Here is a 24,421-nt window from a genome sequence, read left to right as displayed (position 1 = left end):
TGACAAAGTAAGAGTATTAAAAACCAATATTTGTATTTAAATATTATTATAAAATATCACGTTTTTCGACGCATTGAAATCGTATCTCTTCCAGTGAAAGAAGCCTGAAAACACTTTTTTCTTTTAATATACATTTTGGGCTTTTAATGCCTTTATTTTTATAGGACAGTGGATAGAGTCAGAAACCGGGGAAGAGAGAGAGAGAGAGTGGGGAATGATGTGCAAGAAAGGAGTCTGAGGACAGCCTATGATGAGGTAAACGTGAGCAAAACATGATTTCTTCTTTCTGTGAGTACATAAAATTCTGTTGACTATCAATGTGAAACTGTGTTCTGTGGAAGTTTCATTCTTAAATGTTTCTATCTGTTGATTATTGACTCTACACTAAACAATGTGAATAAAATATGACTCTGTTTATGCCTTAAAATCATAAAAAATGTGACGACAGTTAGGCCTCTTCACTTTTTAAGAGTCCACTCTGCGTGAATCTAACATTGCTTACATGTTTTTGTTGATGATTTGTCCTTCATGCTTCAACAGTTTGTGATAAATGTGATTATAGCCTCGGGTTGTGTCAACAGCTTATAAAAAAAAGGAGAAATAGAGTGAAATGAATCAGGATGCAGCTCCACGTGCGACCTCAGAACTCTGTGATTCTGACAAAAAAAAGTCCCTGATGCAAACCTGAGGGGAACAATCAACAACTTTGCAACAGGTATCAGGGTGCATAGGGCTTTTTATTCATGTCACTCACAGAACCAAAAAGTCTTACTGGAGAAACAGCCAAATCCTTCTCCTGAAATACGACACAAGAAAGAAACCAAACCATCATAAAGTAAGTGTCTTAGTGGGTGTGGCAGGTATTGTCTCATTTGTCTTTCTTTCTCAGGGCCCTTATTGTGTTTCTGTGTCTGTCCTGCATCATTTTAAAGGAAGCAGCACAGCTATCAGCACGGCTATCTAACCACTTCATATTCTCCTGAATGTCTGTGTGAACGTTGAATCTGAATAGGAATGTAAATGTGCAGAGCCTGCTTTGAATGAGTCATCTGATACAAACATATTGAGTTTCACTTGCAGCCCGGTGTTCGGCTCATGAATAAGATATTGTTTCTTTAGTGCATGTCCAGGTGATCGCAGGGAGCAGCTGATGGTGTTTCTGTGTGAACATCGGCTCTCTACATATTTCTCTCTACATCCATATCGCTGTTTATGTCAGAGGTCCTGGAGGTGATCGATTATTGTTGACACGTCCTAGGGTTTCTTGCCTCCAGAGAGAACCGAACGCCACTGAGGGATGACCGGCTGCAGCGACGATGAGGAACAGAGTGACGAAGGAGAAGAGACCAACAACAAGAAGCAGCATCAGAAGAAGAAGACGAAGAAGGAGAAGGGGAGTAAAGCAGAGAAACATGTGTCGTTCCCTCCTGATGAACTCATCGTGTCAGGATTCTCTGAGCACAGAGACAACGACAGGAAGGGTGAGCTGCTGTTTGAATAAACTCATCCAGTTATTAGTTATTAGTGTTAAAGGAAGAATGTGCAACATTTGACACATGAATATATCAGACATCAAGTGTATCCTGTGTAAATGTGTCTCTGAGTCATGACTGTCTACAATGAGGGAGAAGCTCGAGTCCCGCTGGCTGTGTTGTTGTCAGAGCCGTGTTTACATGGACGGGACGGCCGGCTCCTCCCCTTGAGTATAAAAACTGTTTTAGTCAAGAACTAGAGAGAAGAAGAAGAACATACTCACTGATTATTTGGATGTTAGTAAGAGTTTTTAGATCATGCTCATTCTGTGTCAGTTTACATGCAATGTGAAGCTACGAGCTAACTAAAGAGCGCTAACATTAGCATGCTAACACAACAGGTCATGGGTAATTGCGGCTCTAGCAAAGGAAAATTTTGTCCGCTGCTTGCACTTGACTCCTTAGTTTGAACCTGAGTGTAGAGGGGTTGGATGTGTGTCTCTGGGGGAGAGTGGATGCTTCAGTATGGAGGAGGCGTGGCCTAACAGCAGTTTGTTTTGTTTTCATGCTGGTGCTCAAGGGCGACATCTACTGGATCAAAAAGTTGCACAGTCTTCCTTTCAAATGATTTTGTAAACCTTCATCGGCACACTCAAAGTGTTTGTTTTTTTGGTGCGAGTTCTTCCTGCATCTGTTGTTGCAGCAGTGTGATTTTAGTCGTGAGTATGTCTTTAACGTCTTCATGTTTTAAATATCAGAATAGTTTGTGTTGAGTTGGTGACATGTCACGATTCACCTGTATAATTGGTCGGGTGCTGTTAACACCGCCCCCTTTATGTGAACTCGTAGAGACTCTGGGTTTAGGGTGACAACCAGCTTAATGTGACCGCTTAGCGAGACCTCTGATGTCAGTGTTAGTGAAGCCACACCAAAAGATATGTTTAAATCCCCTTCGTAGTCACGCCTCTGGAGATTAGGATGTTTGTAAGAATTGTGTCATGTTAAGTATCATAAGTTTCATCATGTAGGAACCCTGACTTTTGATGCTAACTGAACTTGCTACCGGACCTAAAAAGCCTCTGCATGTTTCTAAGAAGCTCCACAAGCAGAAACGTGCTCAAACTAGGATCAATATAGGAGATGCTTTTGAAAAATGGAGAGAGGTTAGAACGCAGAAAGGTTTCAAGTTACATATTGCTCCTTGAATTCTAGTATGCACAGTTTATTTATTTTTTCATATGCAGGACTACATGAACCTCAGTATTCTGGTTTCACACAAGATCTGTGTTATCAGAGAGACCGGACCCGGACTATTACTGTCTTTAATATAGAAACATTTCCAAATACTTACTCCCCGTCAGATTGAACGTAACAAGAACGTTTCCTTCAAAATGTTCTTATTTCAAAGGTTTGTTGAAATTTTGGAAAAATACATAATAGGACACACTGGATAGAGGAGAGCTAATCTTTATTCACAAACTCTGCAAACATTTCCTATATTTCCCAATATTTCATTGTCAGCCTGCCTCTTTCTAAAACAAAAACAACTCCTCTCCACACCTCACCTTGTGTCTCTTTCTTCCTTTCTCTTTTGTTTCAGGTGACAGCTGTGTCACCTTGGCGGAGGTGATGTCGGCGTATGAGCAGAGCTGCAGCAGACATCAGGTGGAGCCCAAAGAGTGCGTCCTTCAGCAGCTACAGGTACACACACACATCTAACATATCAGAGCTTAAAGTGCTGCAGTCATACAGAATGAGGTTTATGTGTTTGTGTTGGATTGACGGTTTAAAGTTTGAGTTTCTGTGCCGTGTGATCAGAGAGTCTTTCACGTCTCATGTTAAGAGTTCCCTGAATTGAAAAATGTAAAAACTCAGACTTTTCCTGAGAAACTTCTGGGATTTTTTTTCTGGCAATGCACCAAAATCTCCGTTCTCGTGTACTTTGATTCTGCTGAACATGAGCGTTTGAATTCAAACAGTAAAAACAGATCCTCGAGTACGATCTAAACTCAAACCTGATATAAAAAAAACCTGCACGGAGAAATATTGCTTTTAGTGTGTGTAACCGTGTTTGTTTTTTTAATGCAACATCAGCAACTCAGCCCATAAAATAACTGAACATGTAGTTATTATACGGCGCTGCAGAAAAGGATCAATAACAACAATTTAACCTGATACAAGTCACACCTGACACTCTGTCAGAGCTCGTCACACTGAAAACTGAAGATTTCAATAACACAAAGGCAGATCAATGGAGCAGACACACACAAGCACAAGCACTCTCTCTGTACACACACACACACACACACACACACACACACACACACACACAGTGTACACACTCAGTAAAGTCCCTGAGATCATTTAAATCATTTGGTTCCATCAGACTCTATCAGGCTCGTAGCTGCAGAGCTAACAGCGTCTCACACATGAGGCAAAGAGCAGGTTAACTACGGAGCTCAGCTCAGCGTGAACGTACACACACACACACACACACACACACACACACACACACACACACACACACACATATACACACACACATATACACACAAACACAACCTTTCAAGCTCACTGGCCCAAAGCCTCTAAAGCAACACCCTCAGACAATCAGGTCATCAGCCTTTTTGATTAAGTTAATCAAATGAAAGCAAAAATATATCTGTGATTTCAGACCTCATGCTCTACATAGTTCTGATATTAAATTGGTCTTTAAACTTGCTCCCATATATGTACAGTACGTGCACACACACACACACACACACACACACACAGTCAACACACACACACACACACACACACACACACACACACACACACACACACACACATTCTCTGCCTCTCTAATAAACTAAACTCACTTATTCTCTCTGCGCTGCACTTGAAACACACTGCGTGCCATTTATAATTCATTTTATGTACATACTTACTTTACTTGGGCCAGCCTTGTTAAAGCACGCTGCTTTAAAGCACCCCCCCTGCATAAATTGGAGTGGAGATCAAGGGGAATTATTTGTGGAAAATTAGAGTGTTAGCAGTGCTTACATTAAGCATACAGCCGCTGTATTATCTCTGAGGTGCTAATGAAGGCAGTTACAGTGCAGGCTGAATGTAGGTGGTCCTCCTGAAGAGTAAAATATGTATGGTTAAGCATTAGCTAAGAGGGGCAATATTTAGACCAAAAGGGCTGCGTGTGAATGAATCAGTAATAAGACGATGCAAAACGAGGAGACGAACGCCTAAAGAGCAAATTTATTAAATTAGGTCTGTTCATGCGCGGGGCGATTCCCCCGAGGAGCAGCGATGAAGACTATTTAAAGCTTCTTTTTTTTTTTATTGCACCCTCGGGCCCCTCTGCACTCCTTTGAAATGTAGTAAGTGGATAAAACAGTGTTGCTGTTGGTGACATCTTCATAGGAGTGGTAAACAATAACATGTCGGAGCCAGCGGGGGTCTGAGGCCGCAGAGCTCAAACTCTCGGAGTTTTCTCCTCTCTGACTCGGTGATGAGAAACTTAAAGGAGATGATCGAGATTCATCGCTGCACAGAGGAATGGCTGTAAAACATGGAAGAGGCTAACACAGGTGTTTCTGTGAGGTCAGAGAGAGCAGATTTTTATTCATTTATGCATCCCGCTTTTCCCCATTTTGGGTTCGCAGGGGGCTGGAGCTGATCCCAGCTGTCATTGGGTGAGAGGCGGGGTTACATCCTGGGGTGTTCACCAGCCAATCACAGGGCTGACATATAGAGACAGACAACCAGCCACACTCACATTCACACCTATAGGTAATTTAGAGTCACCAGTTAACCTAACGAGCATGTCTTTGGACTGTGGGAGGAACCTGGAGAGAACCCACACATGCACGGGGAGAACATGCAAACTCCACACAGAGAGGCTCCTGTCAAACGGGGATTCAAACCAGGAACCTCCTCGCTGTGAGGCCACAGCACTGACCAGTCCTCATCAAAACATAATACAGAGATACCATGAGTCATTTTTTCAGAAATCTTAAAGATGTATCCTTCCTTTGAGCATGTAAATGTAAGACATAAGTGTCAGGAGAGTTAACCCGGGTCATTTATTGACGGATTGATTTCAGTTTGCTCAGAACATAAAGCTGTTGTTGTTGTTTTTATTTCCTGACCCTGCAAACACAAGAGGATTGTGAGTCAAACACACTGAATCGCTGACTCTGTATTCTCTGCGTGATGTTTGCAGAATAATCTGAGAAGGAGTTGCATGTTGGCAGATCTTCTAATGAACAGCTTAGCGCGCGTCTCCGTGCAGATTATTCAGCCGAGTGGACTGAAGAGGAATCAATTACACAAACTTCCCTTTCATTATTTATTATCCCACTGCTAGGCCACAATACGGCTCCGTTCAACTCATTCAGAGGGTCAAATTCTACTCCCACCGATTGTTATTTTACTGGATAAACCTCTGTGAGGAGGAGGAGGAGGAGGGGGGAGGAGGGGGGGCGGAGGAGGGAGGAGAGGAGGGGGGAGACACAGACAAGAGAGAAAATCTGTTTCTACAGACCACCGCTGCTTTCTCAGCTCCTTTGATTAGCATTAATGTTGCACTGCGGAAGTCTGCAGAACACACACACACACACACACACACACACACACACACACACACACACACACACACACACACACACACACACACACACACACAAACTTCCGGCTTTTAAATTAAATGCATGCTGATTGTTATTGCCCCCTCTCCCAAAACACACACACTTACAAACACACACACACACTTACAAACACACACACACTTACCAACACACACACACACACTTACAAACACACACACACACACACACTGACACACTGCAGCGAGTTAAATGTCACTCAACTGTCACCCTTTTTTTCGTTTTCTTTTTGGTTGTTAGCAGGTTTGAATGTAAAATAAAATCACAGAGAGGAGGAGGAAGTTTATGAGGAAGAGCAGGAAAATGAGAAAAAGGAGGAGGGAGATGATGGAGAGGTCATGGAAGAAAGATGAGGAGGCGAAGGTGGAGGAGGAGGAAGGAAGGAAGGATGTGAGGGAGGGAGGACAGGTTAGGAGATGAGGAAAAGGAGGAGGTGAAAAGCTGAGACGGAGTTGGGGGAGAAGGGAGATGAGGAAGAAGGTTGAGAAGAAAATAGAGTAAAAAGAGAAGGAGGAAAGGGGGAAGAGGAGGAGGGGAAAATGATTAGGTTGCAAATAAGGAGGAGGTATAGGAGGAGGAGGAGAGGAAAGAGGAGGACTAGGCCAAGGAAGAGTTGGGATGTTATAGGAAAAGGAGGAGAAGAAGGAGGTGAAAGAAAAGGATGAGGTATAGGGGGAGAACGAGCAGGAGAAAGAAGGTGGTGTATGTGGACAGTGAATGGAAGAAAAAAGATGGATGAGGAGAAAGAAGAAGTGTAGGAAGAGCAGAAAAGTAGAAAGAGGAGGAAGACAAGGTGTATGAAATGTTGGAGTAACTCGGAGAGTTCACACAGAGGAGACGCTCTGACAACACACAACGAAAGTTCATCCAAAAAGTTAAAAACACACATAACAACTCACAAAGAGGATGAGGGCGTGTAGGAGGAGGAGGTGTCATGGGAATAGGAAGAGCGAGAGGAGGTGTAGTAGGAGGGAAATGCATGGATAATAAGAGGAGTAGCTTAAGGAGGAAGAAGAAGAGTAGGAGAAGTAGAAACAGGAGGAGGGGGAGGAAAAGCAGGAGGAGAAGGTGAAGAATTAAAAGATGCTAGAAGAGGAGAAGGAGGAGGAGGAGGAGGACCCCTGAGGTTTATCAGGGAGCAGCAGGAGGACCGGACATTTTTTGCTCCTCTCATTACAGGCCGACACGGCGATAACAGGGAGGCGTCTTCAGGGGAAGACACACACACACACACACACACACACACACACACACACACACACACACACACACACACACACACACTCTCTCTCTCTCTTCCTCTAATTGAATCAGAGCAGTTACAGTTAAACTAAAGTGTGTGTGATGCTCTATTGGTGGTGACTATTAGGCTGGATTGAATTTGCACGCTCAGCTGGTCGCACACGTAACACGAGTGCTTTAGTGAGCAGGATGATGTTACAGAACTCAGACGCTCTTAGACGCTCACACACAACAAAGGGTAACACAAAAAAGTTAAAAACACACACTAAGAGTCTGCGCATTCACCAGGCTCATGGCGACCATTCGTTTATGATCTGATTTGTAACGCTTCATGGCGTCGTCACACCTATAGAGCGTTTGCTCTGGTCTGAATCATGGACCAGTTTGTTTCATTTTTTGCAAAATTACCTAAAGTTTGGTTTGTTTTTTCACATGAGGACATTTACAAGCGGACCAAAATGTGTGATGCATGAGGAAAATGCCCTCTGATTGGTCAGAATTTCTTGCAGGAAAAATCCAGGAAGTAAACAAAGACTAGTCACCTCCTGATTGGCTGTGCCTGCTCCAAAGACACTTTACAATTTCTAAATGGACGGACGACTACACGGACTGATGTCGGCTCTGCTAATCAGTTTTCATATTGTTGCATCACTGTACTTAAAATTAAGCAGTTTGTAAATTATGCGCGACTGCAGCTCCAAAATAACACATTGATGTAATGGAGTAGCTGAAGACGCTCATCTAGACAGTTCAGGAGAAAGCGAGCGAGTGGATTTTGTTGTTCTTGTGTGTTCTCATTCTACGTTGTCTTTGTTTCTGTTTTCAGTCATTCTACAGATTTATTTTTTATTATCAAATCAATATTGATCCGATCAAATGTTTGAGCCAGGGTCCCTCAAAATAAATGCCCCCCCCCCCATTACACTTATTTCAAAACCTAATTTCAAAATAAAACACCACTATAACTTATTTTTTTAAGTTATATATTTGGGTGATTTTTGCCTTTAGTGGAGAGGACAGCTGAAGAGAGACAGGAAAAGTTGGGAGGAGAGAGAGGGGGGGACGACATGCAGCAAAGGGACGAGGTCGGATTCGCACCCACAGCCGCTACCACGAGGTACATGGGGCGTAGGACATCGGTGCCCCCACTAAAATGTCTAAAAACAAGAAATCTTTATTATTTATTCTAAAGTGGTTAGAGATGACCAATTATAGGACGATTAAAGATTAAAGTCCAACATGAGCGCTGAGAGGATCATGTAGGACACACACACACACACACACACACACACACACACACACTCACACACACCCTTCAGCCCTGACTGTGTGTGCATTATTTGTGTCACCCACCACAGAAGAAGAGCAGTATATTTTACACGGCGTGGCGTTAATGAAGCCTGTAAACGCTCCGACTTCAGACGAACAAAAAAAAGCGTCGACAGAGAAAAACTGTGAAAGTCAATTATGATTTCATGTTTGTTTTTAGATCTCTCTTTTTTTAAATGATAAATGAAGTTACTCGTTTTGTCGGGCGCCTCTTTCTAGACACTGCCGCTTTAATTGCTAATTGTTAACAGCCAACGAATACATTTGCATATTAATTAGCTGCCAATTTACATTTTTAATTTGCTGCCTTCAAAGGGTGCGAGATAAAAGGTCGTGTTATTTTAAATAATTTATCCGTTATTGCAGGAAAGATGCTGAAAGGGAAATATGTGCAGGGATGTTAAGCCCCTCGGAAAATGAATGTTAAAAATATATTCACACGTATACACATACACACATATTTTTATTCATATTTCTCCGTCAGTTAATTAAAGGTGCAGAGGAGGAAAACTGTTTTTTTTTCTCTCTCTTTTCAGTGAAGAATCGTGAAAACAGCAGAGATGACTTCTGCACGAGTCAAGTTTAGAAACAAACCCGCCCTTTGCTGTCTTTTGCTGCTGCCTGTGTGTGTGTGTGTGTGTGTGTGTGTGTGTGTGTGTGTGTGTGTGTGTGTGTGTGTGTGTGTGTGTACGTGTGTGTGAGTCTCTTCTTTTCATCACTCCATTTTGTCGTCTCTCTCCTGACACATCAGTAGCTCTGGCAGACGGCGTCTTCGGGTTTGTGTCCTGCACGCCACAGCAGCAGCAGCACCAGCAGCGAGCGGAGCGGGAACGCACGAGTTCAGAAATTCATTAAGATGAAAAAAAGAAACAGCCGCTGGATTTCTGCTGAGGAGGAGGAGGAGGAAGATCTGCGAGTGTTTCTTCCTCCTTCTCTTTCTCTTCTTTCTGTGTGTGTGTGTGTGTGTGTGTGTGTGTGTGTGTGTGTGTGTGTGCGTGCATGTGTTTGTGAGTGTGATACGCTTCTTGCACACTCTCTCTCCGAGCGTCGCTCTCTGGCTCGCTGCCACAAACAAACCGCTCTCACTAGCAGCCGGACGCCAGCACACACTCACACTTTCTCTTTTTTTTTTCTTCTTCTTATTGTTGTGACAGACCAAACACATACACACACACACACACACACAAAAAAAATCTGAGGTGATAGAAATACGAGATGTGAGTGAACGAGATGAATGAAGAGAGCCGGACAAACATGCTCTCTGCAAAGCGTGGAAACTTTACTTTTCCAAAAAGCTTCACGATTCAGCTCCTGAATTTACAGAAAACAAAGAAGAGGCACAAAAATACGAGACAGATCTTTGTGAACATGTGAGGGATTCTGCAGCTAAACAGTTTTAAATCGGCTAAATCCTCCCGAGATTATTTAATGTTTTTAAATCCTGTCTGATGCAGATTATAAAACAATTTTAAATCTCACTGACTCGTTGATTTCACTTTAAAAATGTACTTGATTTATTATTAAATGTAATTCCTTTATCATTTGAAGTCAAGTGCTTGATTTAGCTTTAAGCTACTTGTGCAGCCCCTTGCTAAGTTGGTGTGATTTTATAATAAGACGCAGGAATCAGAGCCAATAGATGATCATGTTTTTGACAATTTTACATTTTTTTAAGAAGAGGGTTTTTTTGTGATCACATTTTTATTCATATTTCAGTGATGAATGACACAACACACATGCATTAAATAATAATGTAACCTGAATGAGTGAGGTCAATCAAAACTAAACAAAAAAAAAAAGAAGAATATGTGATCATATTTGTTGTCTCAGAGAAAAGTCCTGCAGCTGTTACCGTGCAGGATTATTTTAAACTACACAACAAAGTGAACAAGTGCAACGTGTGAGATACCAACAACCGCCTGTTCTTAAAGCCCCGTGTGGTGACATGTTAGGATCCTGCAGAGTTTAACACCGAACAAACAATAAAAACAAGAAATGAATTTTTTAATGGTTGATTTTTTTGTTACATTTTTTTATGGACCATGTACAAAATATAACTGTATCTAAATTAATTTGAGGAGATGCACTGCACCGACAGAGGGAGAGAGAGAGAGAGAGAGAGTGGGAAATGACATGCAGGAAAGGAGCCACAGGTCGGATTCGAACCTGGGCCCGCCCAGCATGGAGGACTACAGCTGTTAGACTATCCTACGGTGGCTGGGAAGTGCAAAGTAAAATTACAAAGTGTGAAACGCTTTTACAAAATTTGAGACAAATTTACATTCTTTAATTTACATTTTATAAAACAAAATTACAAGATGTGAAACACATGTGAGGGGTCAAAATGTTTGTTTTCCGTAAAAAATCTGTAGTTTTGTATATTTGTTTGGGGACTGGTATACGTGTTTCACATTTTGTAATTTTGTTTTACAAAATGTAAAAACGTTTTTAAAAATGTAAAATTGTGTTTCACATTGTCATTTTGTTTGCACTTACCAGCCACCGTACTTTCCACTACCGATCCCACCCCCAAAAAAATGTTTAGAAACAGAGGGGGGGGGGGGGGGGGTCTTAATTTAGTGGAGACCTTAACTTTAAGACACCGTGTGCTCGAACAACAATGTGGGACAGTTTTAAAAAACAAGCTCAGACTGAGCAACAGCGTCCTTATGTTAAAGACAATCTACAGTAGAGAATATTTCCTGTAGTCATAAAGAAGCTTCGTTAGTCAGACATGATGCCATTTGTCGTCCTCAGAGTCAGATTCAACTGAACCTGCAAAACTGAGAGAATGTTTCCCTCTCGTTCATCTTTAGATTTAGACTCCAAACTGTTGATTTGATGATTATGTTTCTTATTATTGAATGTGTGCTGCTGCTCTTCTTTCTGGTGTCCCCTCAGAAAAACAGACCTTTGATCTAAATGTGGCCAACCTGCCGACCTGTGGGTGGTGATGAGAGATGAGGGAGAGTGAGAACTGATTCAATGTACTGATGTCGACATGCAGGGTGGATCTGTGAGTCAAAGTTGTTGAGGAGTCGATAAACGTCATCCTAAATCTGGAGTTAATCTCTCTCTCTCTCTCACACACACACACACACACACACACACACACACACACACACACACACACACACACACACACACACACACCCTGCAGCCCTGACTGTGTGCAGTATTGTTTTCAAACATTTACAGTTTGCTTCATGTCGACTTAATTCGCTGATGTTGTTGTTTAGGTTCACTTTATTATTGTATATTGCTCCAGTCATTTATTTATCTTTTTTTTTTACAATTATTTTATTAACATATTCAAAATAAAGATTTAAATGAGAGAAACACTTCTGACCTCCCTGAGATGAAGACAGACTCTGAGCTGCATGGTTTGAATCTTCAGTGGAGAATAGAGCAGCGTGTGTTTCCTGTTTTCACCTCCTGATTTTAAATTCATCTTCTCATTTTTCCCTCTCTCCTCTTCTCGTCCCTCACGGCACATTTAAGGCAGAACATTTAAAGACTCCTTCCTTTTGAAATTTTAATTTTAAAAATCATGATCATGATTGAACACGATGATAAACAGATTGTGCAATTATTCTGATTTCCAGGGAGTGAATTAATAAAACTAAAGACAGTTGACACATCACTTCCCCTCCTGCGTTGACCTGCTTTAATTATCTGTAAACACACACACACACACACACACACACACACACACACACACACACACACACACACACACACACACACACATTATCAGTTGATGTATAAGTATGTGTGTGCACATGTAAAACACCCTGTGGATGATTACGGGATGAATTCAGCCACCTCTCCCCGCTACACGGCGCCCCCCTCACACACACACACACACACACACACAGTCATTATTGTCCCATTGATCCGTCTGATTCTTTACAGCAGAACATTATGGACGCCGTCTTTTTTGTCTCCGTCTGCGGCGGCTCCCTTTGTGCTCCGCTCGTCCCTTTGAACAATGAATCATATTTAGCTACGAGAGGAAACAAGGAGCCCTTTGCAAAATCAGGAGGCGGCGAGTCAAAGAGAGAGAGAGGGAGAGCGAGAGAGAGAGAGAGAGAGAGAGAGAGCCAAGACGAGGCAGTGCACACACAGAGAGAGAGAGAGAAACATGAGGGCAGGACGGAGAGTTTAAAGGGTCCTGAGCAGAACTGAGCACCTTGAAACCCTTCTTCTTTCTTTACGTTTGGTCTTTAATTTAATATTGTGACATGATATAGAAAGCTTGAAACGTAAGCAACAAACCAGCCCGAAACATTTTGAAACAAACATTCCCCTAAACCCAGGCAGTTCTGCTTTTTTGATCATGTAGTCCGTACTCATCAGGATGAAGAAAATAAGACCACAGATGATTTATTGCAGAATGTCTGTGTTTGTGTAGTGTCACTGTTTCTGTATCAAGTCGAATGCTTTTGTTTTTAAATCCTAAACGGCGAGCCAGGGACACGGGATGCAAATTATCCACGACTAGAAACCTGTGCGCATGACACCTACTTTGTGTTTTACATATGAAGCGATGCTCGTTTGCATGAGTCCCCGTTAAGTAGACACACAAAAGAAAACAAAGGTGAAATCTGGAGGAGAAAACCTTTGACATTATAGATCTCATCTGATGCTGACACGCTGTGTTTCAATCAGGAGAGACTTTATTAAGAATAAATAATTATTCAGGAAATAAATGTGAGTCAAAGTCTTGGACTCCATCATGACGACCTCATGTACTCAGAGGGGTAATGTGGCAGACAGCAGGATAGTACACCCCCCTAAAAAGAAAAGAGTGAAAACAACGAGGAAATAAAGTAAGAGAAGGAAGATAAGGACAGAGTTTGCTAGAGGCTGTAGGCGATGTTGAAGAGGAGAGTTTTAAGGGATTTCTTGAAGGTGGAGAGTGAGGGGGGTGGGTGGGGGGAGGGTCTCTGATGGTTTTGGGGAAGTTAGTTCCAGAGGGTGGGAGCGGCAATAGAGAAGGTCCTGTCCCCCCAGGACTGATGGTTAGTCCTGCAGGAGGGGGCAGGAGGTTTGTGTCTGCAGGCCTGAGTGTGCAGGTGGAGGAGCTCAGACAGTTAGGGGGGAGGAGCTCAGACAGGTAGGGGGGAGGAGCCAGGTTGTGGAGGGCTTTAAAGGTGATGATGAGGAGTTTGAAGTGGATACGCTGGGGGACGGGGAGCCAGTGGAGGTTATGATGGACGGGGGTGATGAGGTCACAGGTGCAGGAGTGTGTGAGGAGACGGGTAGCGGACTTCTGGACGTGTTGTAAAAATAAAAATAAGGAGATACACTAATGTGCATGGGTAGTGGGTGATAATAACTGAGATTCTAGGGAGATAAAGACACTCCAAGACATTAACCAGGAATACTGATGCAGGCGCCGTGTTTCTGCTGCAGAGTAAAAGATAAAAACGTAAAATAAGAGTATCTAAAAAGAGTTCAAATCACTTTTTTTGGGGTGTTTATGTAAAATCTGATGAAGAAAATGACGCAGGATCCATTTTTTTGTGCAAGTTGTATCCAAAGAAAACATTTAATGCATGAATATCTTTTAGTCTTTAGTCTGAACTTTCAGCTTTGTCTGTACAGGTTTTAAGGAATTGAAGCGTTTGAAGATGTGAATAAAAGCAGATTCAGTGCAGGATGCAGTGTCAGACTTATTTCTTTGAACATGTCTCAGGAATTTTTGCTTCAATCAAAGGCCAAATTCAGGGAGAAAATGTACAATATGTAGTACCTGATGAGATCAGTAATCCCACACTCAGCGTATTTACGTCATCATAAATGTGTTGTTTGGATTCAATTCAATTCGATCGACAGTCTCCCAGAAACAAAAAGCAAAATAGCCTCACAACTGAATTTAAAATGTCGCTCAATCCTGATTGGTTTACACACATATGGCACCTTCTATGCCCCGCCCACTTCAAACCATAAAGACTAAAAACACAGAAATGTTCTGCATCATCCTAACTTTGTCTTATTCTCGTCTGCTCCTCCAGGGAGCACAGTAAATGTTTTCAGGTTTAATCCCCTTCAAACAGCAGCTGCACATTTTTAAGATCAACATTTCTACTTATTAAAGTGTAAAAAAACACATTTTAAAAACAGAGTTAAACCATACACATCATGTTTAGATTAAAAGCCTTCATCTGAATGACACAAACAGAAACCAGAGAGGCTTCATGGAGTTAGAATTCACTCACTTTTGGGGCCCCCTGCTGGTCGGGTCTGCTCCATCATTTAAGCTTCCACTGACTGGTGTTTTAAAGAACAGTTAATCAATCACGTTTCTCCTGGAGTTCTATTCATGTGCATCAGCAGCGTTTTGATCATTAGGCGGAGTTTTCCCCCCAGTGCAGGAGCTTCTGACTTCAGGCTGCCCTCGTCTTCACTGCGGTCACATTACTGCCTTTAAATCTTGACATCTAACCTCTGCAAGGTCAAAGGTGACACGCTCGTATATTGAGAAAAAAGCACGATAAAGTGCTGTCAGAGTTTCCTCCTCACCTTCTTCAATCCTCCCTGCGCCGTGCTCTCGTCAGTGTTTCCCGTCTCTGCCTGCGCCCTGATTGATGCCGTCACATTAGATGTATGTGGAACACTGACTCTGGCAAATGAACACATCAACTGATGACCAGCTGTTTCTAATTATTATACACTGGTTAATTAGGACGCCGTGTCACCGTCAGCGGCAGCCGTGAACTGTGTGAAATTCATAATTCATGCTCTGCCGTCCAATCAGCCTCCTGATCCAAACGCTAGGCTTGGATGGAGAGGCCGCTGCCAAATATCTATTTGTGTGTATATGTGTGTGTGTGTGTGTGTGTGTTCACGCCTCTCCCTCACACCTCTCTCTCTCTCTCTCTCTCTCTCTCTCTCAGCAGGGTGTGTGTGTAGGTGGCGGTGTGAAGTGTCTGGATCTCAAAGGTAAGCCTCTCTCCGTCATTATTAAACATGATGGAGGACTTCATATGATGCAGTGAGTGATTCTGTGAGATGTTTAATTATATTAAAAAAAATATGGAACAACACGTCATTAATATCTTCATAATAGTCCTTAATATCGTCAACATTTTACGAGATAACGAGAATAGAGTGTGACATCAGTTAATGACAGGCCTGTCAGGGGGATTTGAGTCGTCCTTTATCTCAATATAGTTATGTGTACATTCATTAAATGATTCGATTACTGCATCATTTTGGTGTTTTTTTTTCACATTTTAAAAACACAGCACACAACCTCAAAAGGCCTCAGTGAAATCTGGGGCGCCCACACATAGCCTAGCCGCTTCGTCGGGGATGTGCAGATGTACAGAGGCTATAGTCCTCATGAAGCGGCCGTGGGTTCGAATCCGACCTCCGCCCTTTGCTGCATATTGTCTCCCACTCTCTCCTTCAAACATGTCCCGCCCCGCTTCAGCTGTCCTATCCAATAAAGGCAAAAAAAAAAAATGGCCAATAAAAAATGAATGTCATTGTCCCCCAAAACAGGAACAGGCAGACTGAATTAGCTGAGGTGACACCCAGCAAACAGCTACCAGCTCCCACATGTCACTCAAAGAGGCCCCGCCCCCTAATTCTACATCACTTTAATCCTTAATATAATGTAAACAGGTGAGTTCATCCTGAAAAGTTGTCATGAAGAGATAACTAGAGACCAACATTTGTGATTTGTACCAGCTTGTAAACATGTTTATTTCAGTCGGATCTTTTAACATGGGGCTCTATGGAGACTGACTCACTATTGGAAACAGCCTCTAATGGACACTTGAGGAAGGGCAGTCACTTGCACATTAGCATCGGCTTTGTTTTTAGTTTTCAACAATTTGATTTCCAAACCTCAAACTGAAATATAAGCCTCTTGCCTTTGAAACATCAGCATGAATAAAAACCTGAATCAGGATCTGATCTTGACGTTGATCGTTGAAAGAATTACCCTAATTCAAACCTGTTAATCAGATACTTGGTTTAATCGTAGCTTGGTCGCCGTTCGTCGTCTCTCCTAACTGAAAAACCTTTGACAGAGTTTCACTTTAAAGGTGTTAAACCTCCTGCGGTCCTCACAGATATAGATAACCTCCACAGAAGCTACGTGTGCACACAGCAGCAGCGGTGTGAAGTTGTGCGTTCGATGCCGTGATGGGCGTCACCGTTGTCACGCTCTGATGACTCTGACTGCGGGTGTCGCTGCCTTATTATCTCACAGACGCAGGGCGGATTAGAAAAATGGGATTTTAGATTCTGCCTCCACCTCACACACACACACACACACACACACACACACACACACACACACACACACACACACACACACACACACACTCTGCTCCATCAGCTCAGTGATTATTATTACAAAAAAAAAGGGGAAAAATCATTTTGTAAATAATTATGGTGCTAATTATCATCCCCCCTCCCGGTCTGAGGAGATAAGAACCAGGAGCGAGTCTCGGTTTGATCAGAGTGAGACTCCTGATCAGGTTTACTGAGAGAGAAACACTTAGAGCAGAAACACAGACTGGTTTAATAAACACATCGTGTAGAAGAGAACTTATTTTTGAGCAACATCAGATCACTAGATGACTCCTGAGAAGCTCCCCGTTAAACACAATGACTTAATACATAAAAAAACAAAAACAAAGGGTTGGTTGATGGATTTCTAAATCAAGAGTAAAGAGAAGTTTAAACATACAATATGTTGAATTTGATGACAATGTTTAAATAAAATATAAATTAATTTAAAATGGACTAAACTTATGTTATAAATATATATATATATGTATATATATATATGTTGTTGTTGAGTACTTACATTACCTGAAATATTTCCAACAGTTCTCAAAGCCAGAGAAATCCATAATTTTAGAATTGTAACGTGACATGCTGCTAGCGTAGCTGACATGATTGACAGGTGGCCACGGTTTAACGGTTCTTCAAGAGTCTTAAAACCCGCCTCAGCTCCAGCTCTCAGCCTGTCGTTAGGTTGACTAAAAGTTAGACTGAGACAGGATTTCCAACATGGCGGCTGCTGCTGATGAGCCTCCAGCGCCCCCTGCAGGAACAGATGGCTGACGTCACTCAGGCTTCGTCCATTAATATTAACAGTCTGTGCATAAAACTACTAAAAAAGTGTGAATGTTCGGGCAGAACACAAACAGGTTACTGTGTCTCAATTCTAACAGTGTTTCCCAAACTTTTCCGCTAACTTGTATCTAAGAAGCCTCACCCCCCAATACCATCCATTATCTTTACCACTTTTCACGTTGGGGGTCGCGGGATTCCTGGTGCCGATCCCGGCTGTCATTGGGCGAGAGGCGGGGTACATTTAGTGACATATAGAGACAGACAACCAGCCGCACTCACACCTACGGGCAATTTAGAGTCACCAGTTAACCTAACGAGCATGATTTTGGACTGTGGGAGGAAGCAGGAGAACCTGTCTCCTGACTCCTGTCAGACGGGGATTTGAACCAGGAACCTCCTTGTGAGGCAACAGCGCTAACCACTGCACCACTGTGCAGCCCCCCCTCAGTACCAACCTGAAAAAAGCTTAAAAAAATTTACATCAATGTAATTGTTTTATTGTTTTAATTTGAATTTGAATTCATCCAGACCCTTGAATAAAGAATCAAGTGAATATTTTAGCATTATTAACAAATTTTGACATCTCCTCACAGCAGACCCCCCACCCCTCCCCCCCTTCGTAGAAGAGCATATGGATAAAGTAAATCAAATGTACTAACGTAAGATGCTCCTGAACTGAACTGTCAATGTCTACAACCATGTCTATACAAAGTGTGTGTCTGTTATCAACCAAAATAAAGTTATTCAATATTTAATCTGCACATTGAGGGGTAAAAATAATCAGACATTTTGGAAGATAAGTTTGTGTTTTTTTTTTATTATTGATTCTGTTGTTTTGTTCTGCCGTCAGTAATCAATGAACACTCCAGCACCAGGCGCTGTGTTCCTCCTGTCATCATTATTTCTGTTTCTGATTACGTCTCAGAACTTTATTTAACCACACACACATGCGCGCGCACACACACACACACACACACATGCGCGCGCACACACACACACACACACGCACGCACGCACACACACACAGATAAACTTTGCCTATAAAGGAAGTTGTTTTGTCGTAATTTTTGCTGAAACATTCACTTCAGGGAAAAAAAAAAAAGGATAAAGCACATTTACAGTCGTGCAATTTTGCGTGTTAGCAAACAGCCTCCAATTATCTCCTGTTTGATTGCGTTCCTCCATCAAGGTGAGCGATTAGACCAGCGCTCCTGTGAAGCTCTGGAAGCCGTCCTCAAATCGCTGCACTTTGATTTCATCAATCTGCAGGCGGCACAACTGGAGGAAAATGTGAGTTTTATGAGCAAAACTTGTTTTCTTCATCTTCGTCTTCCAATTCCAACACAGTTTCATATTCAGGCCCCGGCCCCGGATCAGATTAGAACACGTTTTTTTCTTCAGAAAGAACTTCATAACATTCCTGTCAAATTTGGAGCCCGGCTTTCTTCATTTTTTCCTCCTCACTCTGTTTTCTCTCGCAGGGAGCCGCGTCCTTGCTGGATATGATTTTGTACTATGAATCTACAACCCATCTTGACATTTCTGACAACGGCAGTATGGGAACATCGTGTTGGAGGGCCCTGGCTCATTTGATAAAGCAGGTTGGCTGACGCGCTGGAATAGTAATCTTCTCTTGTAGGCTTCCTCGTGTGGGAAGAGGAGGGGAGCAGGGGGTGGGGGGGTAATGTACATCAGGAAAGTGAGTTTGTTTCACATTACACACGCTGAAGATGCACTGTGGAGCAAACAGGGCCTGAAGTTCTTCTGAGTACATCAACACACAAAAAAACATCTTCACAAACAGATCCACACGTTGCTGCAGCTTCACAGTTAGCATAAACAAAGAACCGGTCGGCCGGGAGGCGAGGAGCAATCATCCAGCATGAATACACGTGTCGATGTGATCAAAAGAACAGTGTCGAGGCTCAGAGCATCACTTACAGTTCTCAAGTTAATGTGATGACGCTCTATTTTCCAGAGTTTCACTGTACGTTATCTTCAGGTCTGTAAGGTTAAAAGCTGCTGCAGAGATGGAGAAGAAGACTTTTTAATGCATTAAGTGAGTGACAAGCTTATGGTCACGATTTATATCAGGGGCTGCTCCGGAGAGGTGGCCATGGGGTGGCATAGGCCCCCACTTGGAATCTCCCCCCAAAATCGGACTCTTACATACATTATGATTGGCTATTTACACTGTCAGAGGCGGGACTTATGTTAAAATCACAGATCCTGGTGAACAGGCTGCGAATAGTTTTCTTTACATGTCGAAGTAGTAGATCTCCCTTTGTTATTGTTACATCAACCTGAGTGCTGCTCTGACTGGCTCATGCATGACTAATTTCTCCAACCTTCACCAAAATCTGAAAAAAAAAAACAGTTGAAGAACTTTTAGCCATTCATGCATACCACATCAATGCAGAACTCAATATGTAAATCAAGTTACATTTTCTAAGGACAATAAAAAAAATGTCTACAAAGTTACGGTTCTGTCTTCTAGCTTACATCCTCTCCTTCCTTCTTTGTGTTGCACATTGAAATGAACTGCTTCTTAATGCATTAGTGTGTAGTAATTGTGTGTCTGCACCATGTGTGTGTGTGTGTGTGTGTGTGTGTGTGTGTGTGTGTGTTTCAGAGTGTGCGTCTGTCCAGACTGGATGTGTGTAACGTTCCTCTGGTCAACTACCCGGCTCAGTCTCTGTCTAAAGCTCTGCTGACCGGCCGGCTCACAGCGCTGCATCTCCACAACGCCCAGCTCAGCGGAGTGCCTCTGTACACACTGAGTATGACACACACAGACACACACACATGCACAAACACACACACGCTGAGCAGTGTAATGCCACATAGACACTCTTTCATGATACAGTGACGTCATGTTTGTTTGTTAAATCATGTTTGTGTGAAAGTGTGGACAGTGTGTATGCTGACATGTTGTGCATTGTCTGTGTGTGTGTGTGTGTGTGCGTGTGTGTTTGTGTGAGCATGCGTGTGTCCTGTGGCCAGCAGGACCAGATTTTGACCGCTGACCCTCTCTGCAGGTCTGGACCCGGATTAGAGGCCTAATCTCTTACCTGTCACTTTACACACCGCTGCACACTTCTACGCTTGCTCTGTCAGCCAGGACACACACACACACACACACACACACACACACACATTCTACACCTGGGGTCTGCTAAAGTCTCTAAAACCAAAAATATGAAATGAAATAAGCACATTTTTCATTTGACATATTTAATAACCATTCCACTAAAAAAACGTGTGAAGTCACTTTTTCTAAAATCCTATTCCTCTGTTTTTAGCAACTTTATAAGTAAGAATAATATTTGCTGTCATAATTGATATAGAAAGGATCATGTGATATTTATGGTCTTGGTCTTGTCTCGGTCTCAGAGCAATCTCTGGGGTTGGGTATGTCTCGGTCTCGGTTAGTGTGGTCTTGACTACAACACTACCATTGCAGACCTCTTCCAAGGATCTTGCATTCGGAAACTGTATTTTAGGAATAAATGGTCACAGCTGGGCCGCTAACTTCAAAATCAACTACAAACATGTTCAAGTTCAGAGAAGTCCACTCGTCTTAAGAAAGGAAAACACTCAGAAAAAACAGTCAAAATTGAGCTCGATCTATTTAAAACAGCTCAACACATGACCTCGGCGTCTGCAGGTAAACGAGTGTGACCAACGTTAACGATGCATTCACTCCTACTTGCACGTTGCACAGCATAGAAACACTTGATTTGTTACGCACAGAACATTAAAAGTGTCATTAGAAATATAAAAGACAAAGCAGGGGCTCCACTTTTTGCGGTCTGCTCTTTGACCTTCATTGACTGACAGCTTCTTTGGCGAGTACACACAAACACGGTAAATGGATGAGTGTATGGATAAATAAATACACTCACAACGGGTGAACACTCAGAGGGGGGTTAAGTGCTGGACATGGATGGACACACATGAACTCACACACACACACACACACACACACACACACACGTACACACAACAGTTCAAGTTCAACAGTGGTGGTTAGTAAACGGCTTCAGGGGGGAAGATTCAATTATTTTGTTTTTGATATTCCAACTAAAATCCCTTGCAAGGACAATTTTCAGGCTGGTCTGAGATGCAGTGTGATGGTGAAAACAATCTCTTTCTGACTTTTCTTTGGAACAAAAAAAATCCAAACTGGAACTCGGGCGTCTCTTCTCGTCTCAGCTGGAGCAGACAAAGATCTAAACGGACTCAGTGTGATGTCCACTCTTCATGACAGAAACTTCTCCTCCAACATTTTCCGCTGTTTCCTGGATCTCTTTGATATTTTAGGGTCTCACAACCTCCCTCCTCCTTCTCCCTCCTACTCTTTCCACACTCAACCCCTTCCCCCTCCGTCCTCCCTGTCTACACCGAGCCCACCTCCACCTCCCCTCCTCCCCTCCCAGCAGGGGGTCCCAGCTGAGGATCATTGCCTTCGATCCGAGGGGGCCTGTGATTGCAGGATTGGGCGCTGGTGGTGGAGTCGACCGGATCAATCCCACCGATTCCAACATTTGGTTCCCACTGTGCCTGATGACAATGTTGGCATTCCACATGCAGCCCGACAGGCCTGATCAAATCTGCCGCATCGATCTGGACACAGGGGCAGGGAGGGCCCACAAACACTGACACAGGAGACACACAGTACAGTACACCAAATATAAACACACAGGGAGAGAGCCAAAACACACACACACACATCATATCTCTCTATTAAACATTTAATAAAGAACGGTATGAAAGGAGTCCGACATGCAGACATTTGGAGAGCAGGTCTTGAGATTTGACGAGTGTTTCATTAGGTCTGCGGTTCTAAAAGAGTCCCAGCTCCGCCTCCAACAATGGCTCCTCCACATTTCTGAAGGAGTGCCACTTGATCTTTAGCGCAGTAATTTGCAGGAGGCAGAGTTCCTGCTGTGTTCTCGTTTTCATGCTCAAGTTCACTCGCCTTCAATCAGCCTGCTGCCGCTCCAACCTGCAGGCTCCATGTTTGGCACGATGGATCATATCTAATACCACTTTAAAGAAATCCATATGTCTTAATTTAGAGAGGAGGGGATGGGGTTGAGGAGGTGGTTCCATCTAAAGTTTGGAGAGAAAATGTAACCTCACACTCCGTAGGTCCTCCTCACTGCTAGCTTCTCTTTAATCTTTATGAACAGATAAACTGAACATGACCGCAGAACTTGTAGAAGCAGGAACAAGATTTTTCAGACGTTTGGTGGTTGTATGGACAAAAATTGCCATCATGGCATCATATGCGCTCCTTTACAAAGATGCGAGTAGCACTGACTAATATTTAAATGAGATCTATTATACTTACTTTGAGAATTACTTATGTCAGTCTGGGACACAGATTGAGTAGCGTTGCGAGATGTGCAGCTCAAAAACCTCCTTATTAATCTGATACTGGCGTCAGTAAAACCCCTCATTTCATCCTATGCCTGAAACGCTTAATTTCAGCTACTGTCTTTTAAGGCCCTCGCCTCTCCACGTGCCCACTTTCCTCCAATAGGCCAGCTCTGTCTGCAGTTGCAGGGAAATTTGAGGGGCGTTTTCCTTGAAAGAGCTGCCTACAACTTTTCTCAAATAAATCAGCAGAGCAAGTCTTGCAAAGTTCTCGTAGCGTCTCGTTCAGAACTGCAAGAAACCACATCCAGGGATTACACCAACGATCTTGTGTTAAAAAAAACATTTCCGAGGTTTAGTATGGACATCCAACATCGTAACATTATATGTATTTATTTATATATAGATCAGCATAATAGATCTCCTTTAATATTTAATCTCATAACCTCCGATAAAGATCAGAAAACTGATAAACTAAGGTAACCATCTGGGCAATATAGAGAGGAGAGCAGGTTCCTTAATCAGAGTTACAGCCCCATCTAGTGGCAGGCAGCTGTGCTACAGCTTAGACACAACATTTACATGCATCGCTGGCCTTTCAGACTGAGCTCAGGTCACTTGGGTTGGGGACCGGTTCATGTCCTGGTGCGGCTCAAGTCTGGAAATTGGTCCGGTAGTTGGAGAAGTGCCAGTTCCCTTCCTGAGCTCTGCTGAGGTGCCCTCGAGCAAGGCACCGAACCCCCACTAGCTCATGTTCAACAACAGAGTGTGAAATTGAATTTCCCCTTGCAAGATGATTAAAATGATATCTTCTTCTAATTTTTAAAAATACCAATAGTTAGATTAACAGACCAGTAATTCTGATGTAGACTAGTGAGGCTGATCATTTTATCTTGTAGTCGATGAATCAAACATACTTGTACTCTAAGGGAGCGAGGTACATTTAGTATCCTCCTCCTGATCTTTTCACATCTCTCTATCGTTTTCTGTCTTGCTGCTTCTAGTCAGTGCACTAAGGTCAAATAAAGCTTTGATAGAGCTCCACCTCACCGACAACCAGCTGAACAGTTACCAGGACGCTCTGCAGCTCGGAGACCTGCTGCGATACAACACCACCTTACAGACGCTGCAGCTCAGCAACAATGAGGTTGCAGATGCTGGTAGGAAACTCACCTCCATAACTGAACAACAACAATATTATTAACTCAAACTTGAAGTCATGATCTGCGTTAA

General features: G+C 42.8%; 1 protein-coding gene across 1 annotated transcript in view; it reads left to right on the top strand.

Annotated features, from left to right (window-relative positions):
* Nucleotides 1-1,146: 1,146 nt before the first annotated feature.
* Nucleotides 1,147-24,421, top strand: part of si:dkey-288a3.2 (protein phosphatase 1 regulatory subunit 37) — a 54,877-nt gene continuing 31,602 nt past the window's right edge. The window contains exons 1-7 of the mRNA XM_061063118.1: nt 1,147-1,481; nt 3,073-3,173; nt 15,607-15,652; nt 18,996-19,096; nt 19,288-19,407; nt 20,439-20,586; nt 24,193-24,348. Coding sequence (XP_060919101.1) covers nt 1,298-1,481; nt 3,073-3,173; nt 15,607-15,652; nt 18,996-19,096; nt 19,288-19,407; nt 20,439-20,586; nt 24,193-24,348 — 856 coding nt within the window. The 5' untranslated portion in view covers nt 1,147-1,297. The remainder of the gene's footprint in view (nt 1,482-3,072; nt 3,174-15,606; nt 15,653-18,995; nt 19,097-19,287; nt 19,408-20,438; nt 20,587-24,192; nt 24,349-24,421) is intronic.

The sequence above is a fragment of the Labrus mixtus genome, chromosome 18, assembly GCF_963584025.1.
Source record: "Labrus mixtus chromosome 18, fLabMix1.1, whole genome shotgun sequence".
Lineage (NCBI taxonomy): Eukaryota > Metazoa > Chordata > Actinopteri > Labriformes > Labridae > Labrus > Labrus mixtus.
Note: the sequence above shows the minus strand (reverse complement) of the source record. Positions and strands in the feature narration are given on the sequence as shown.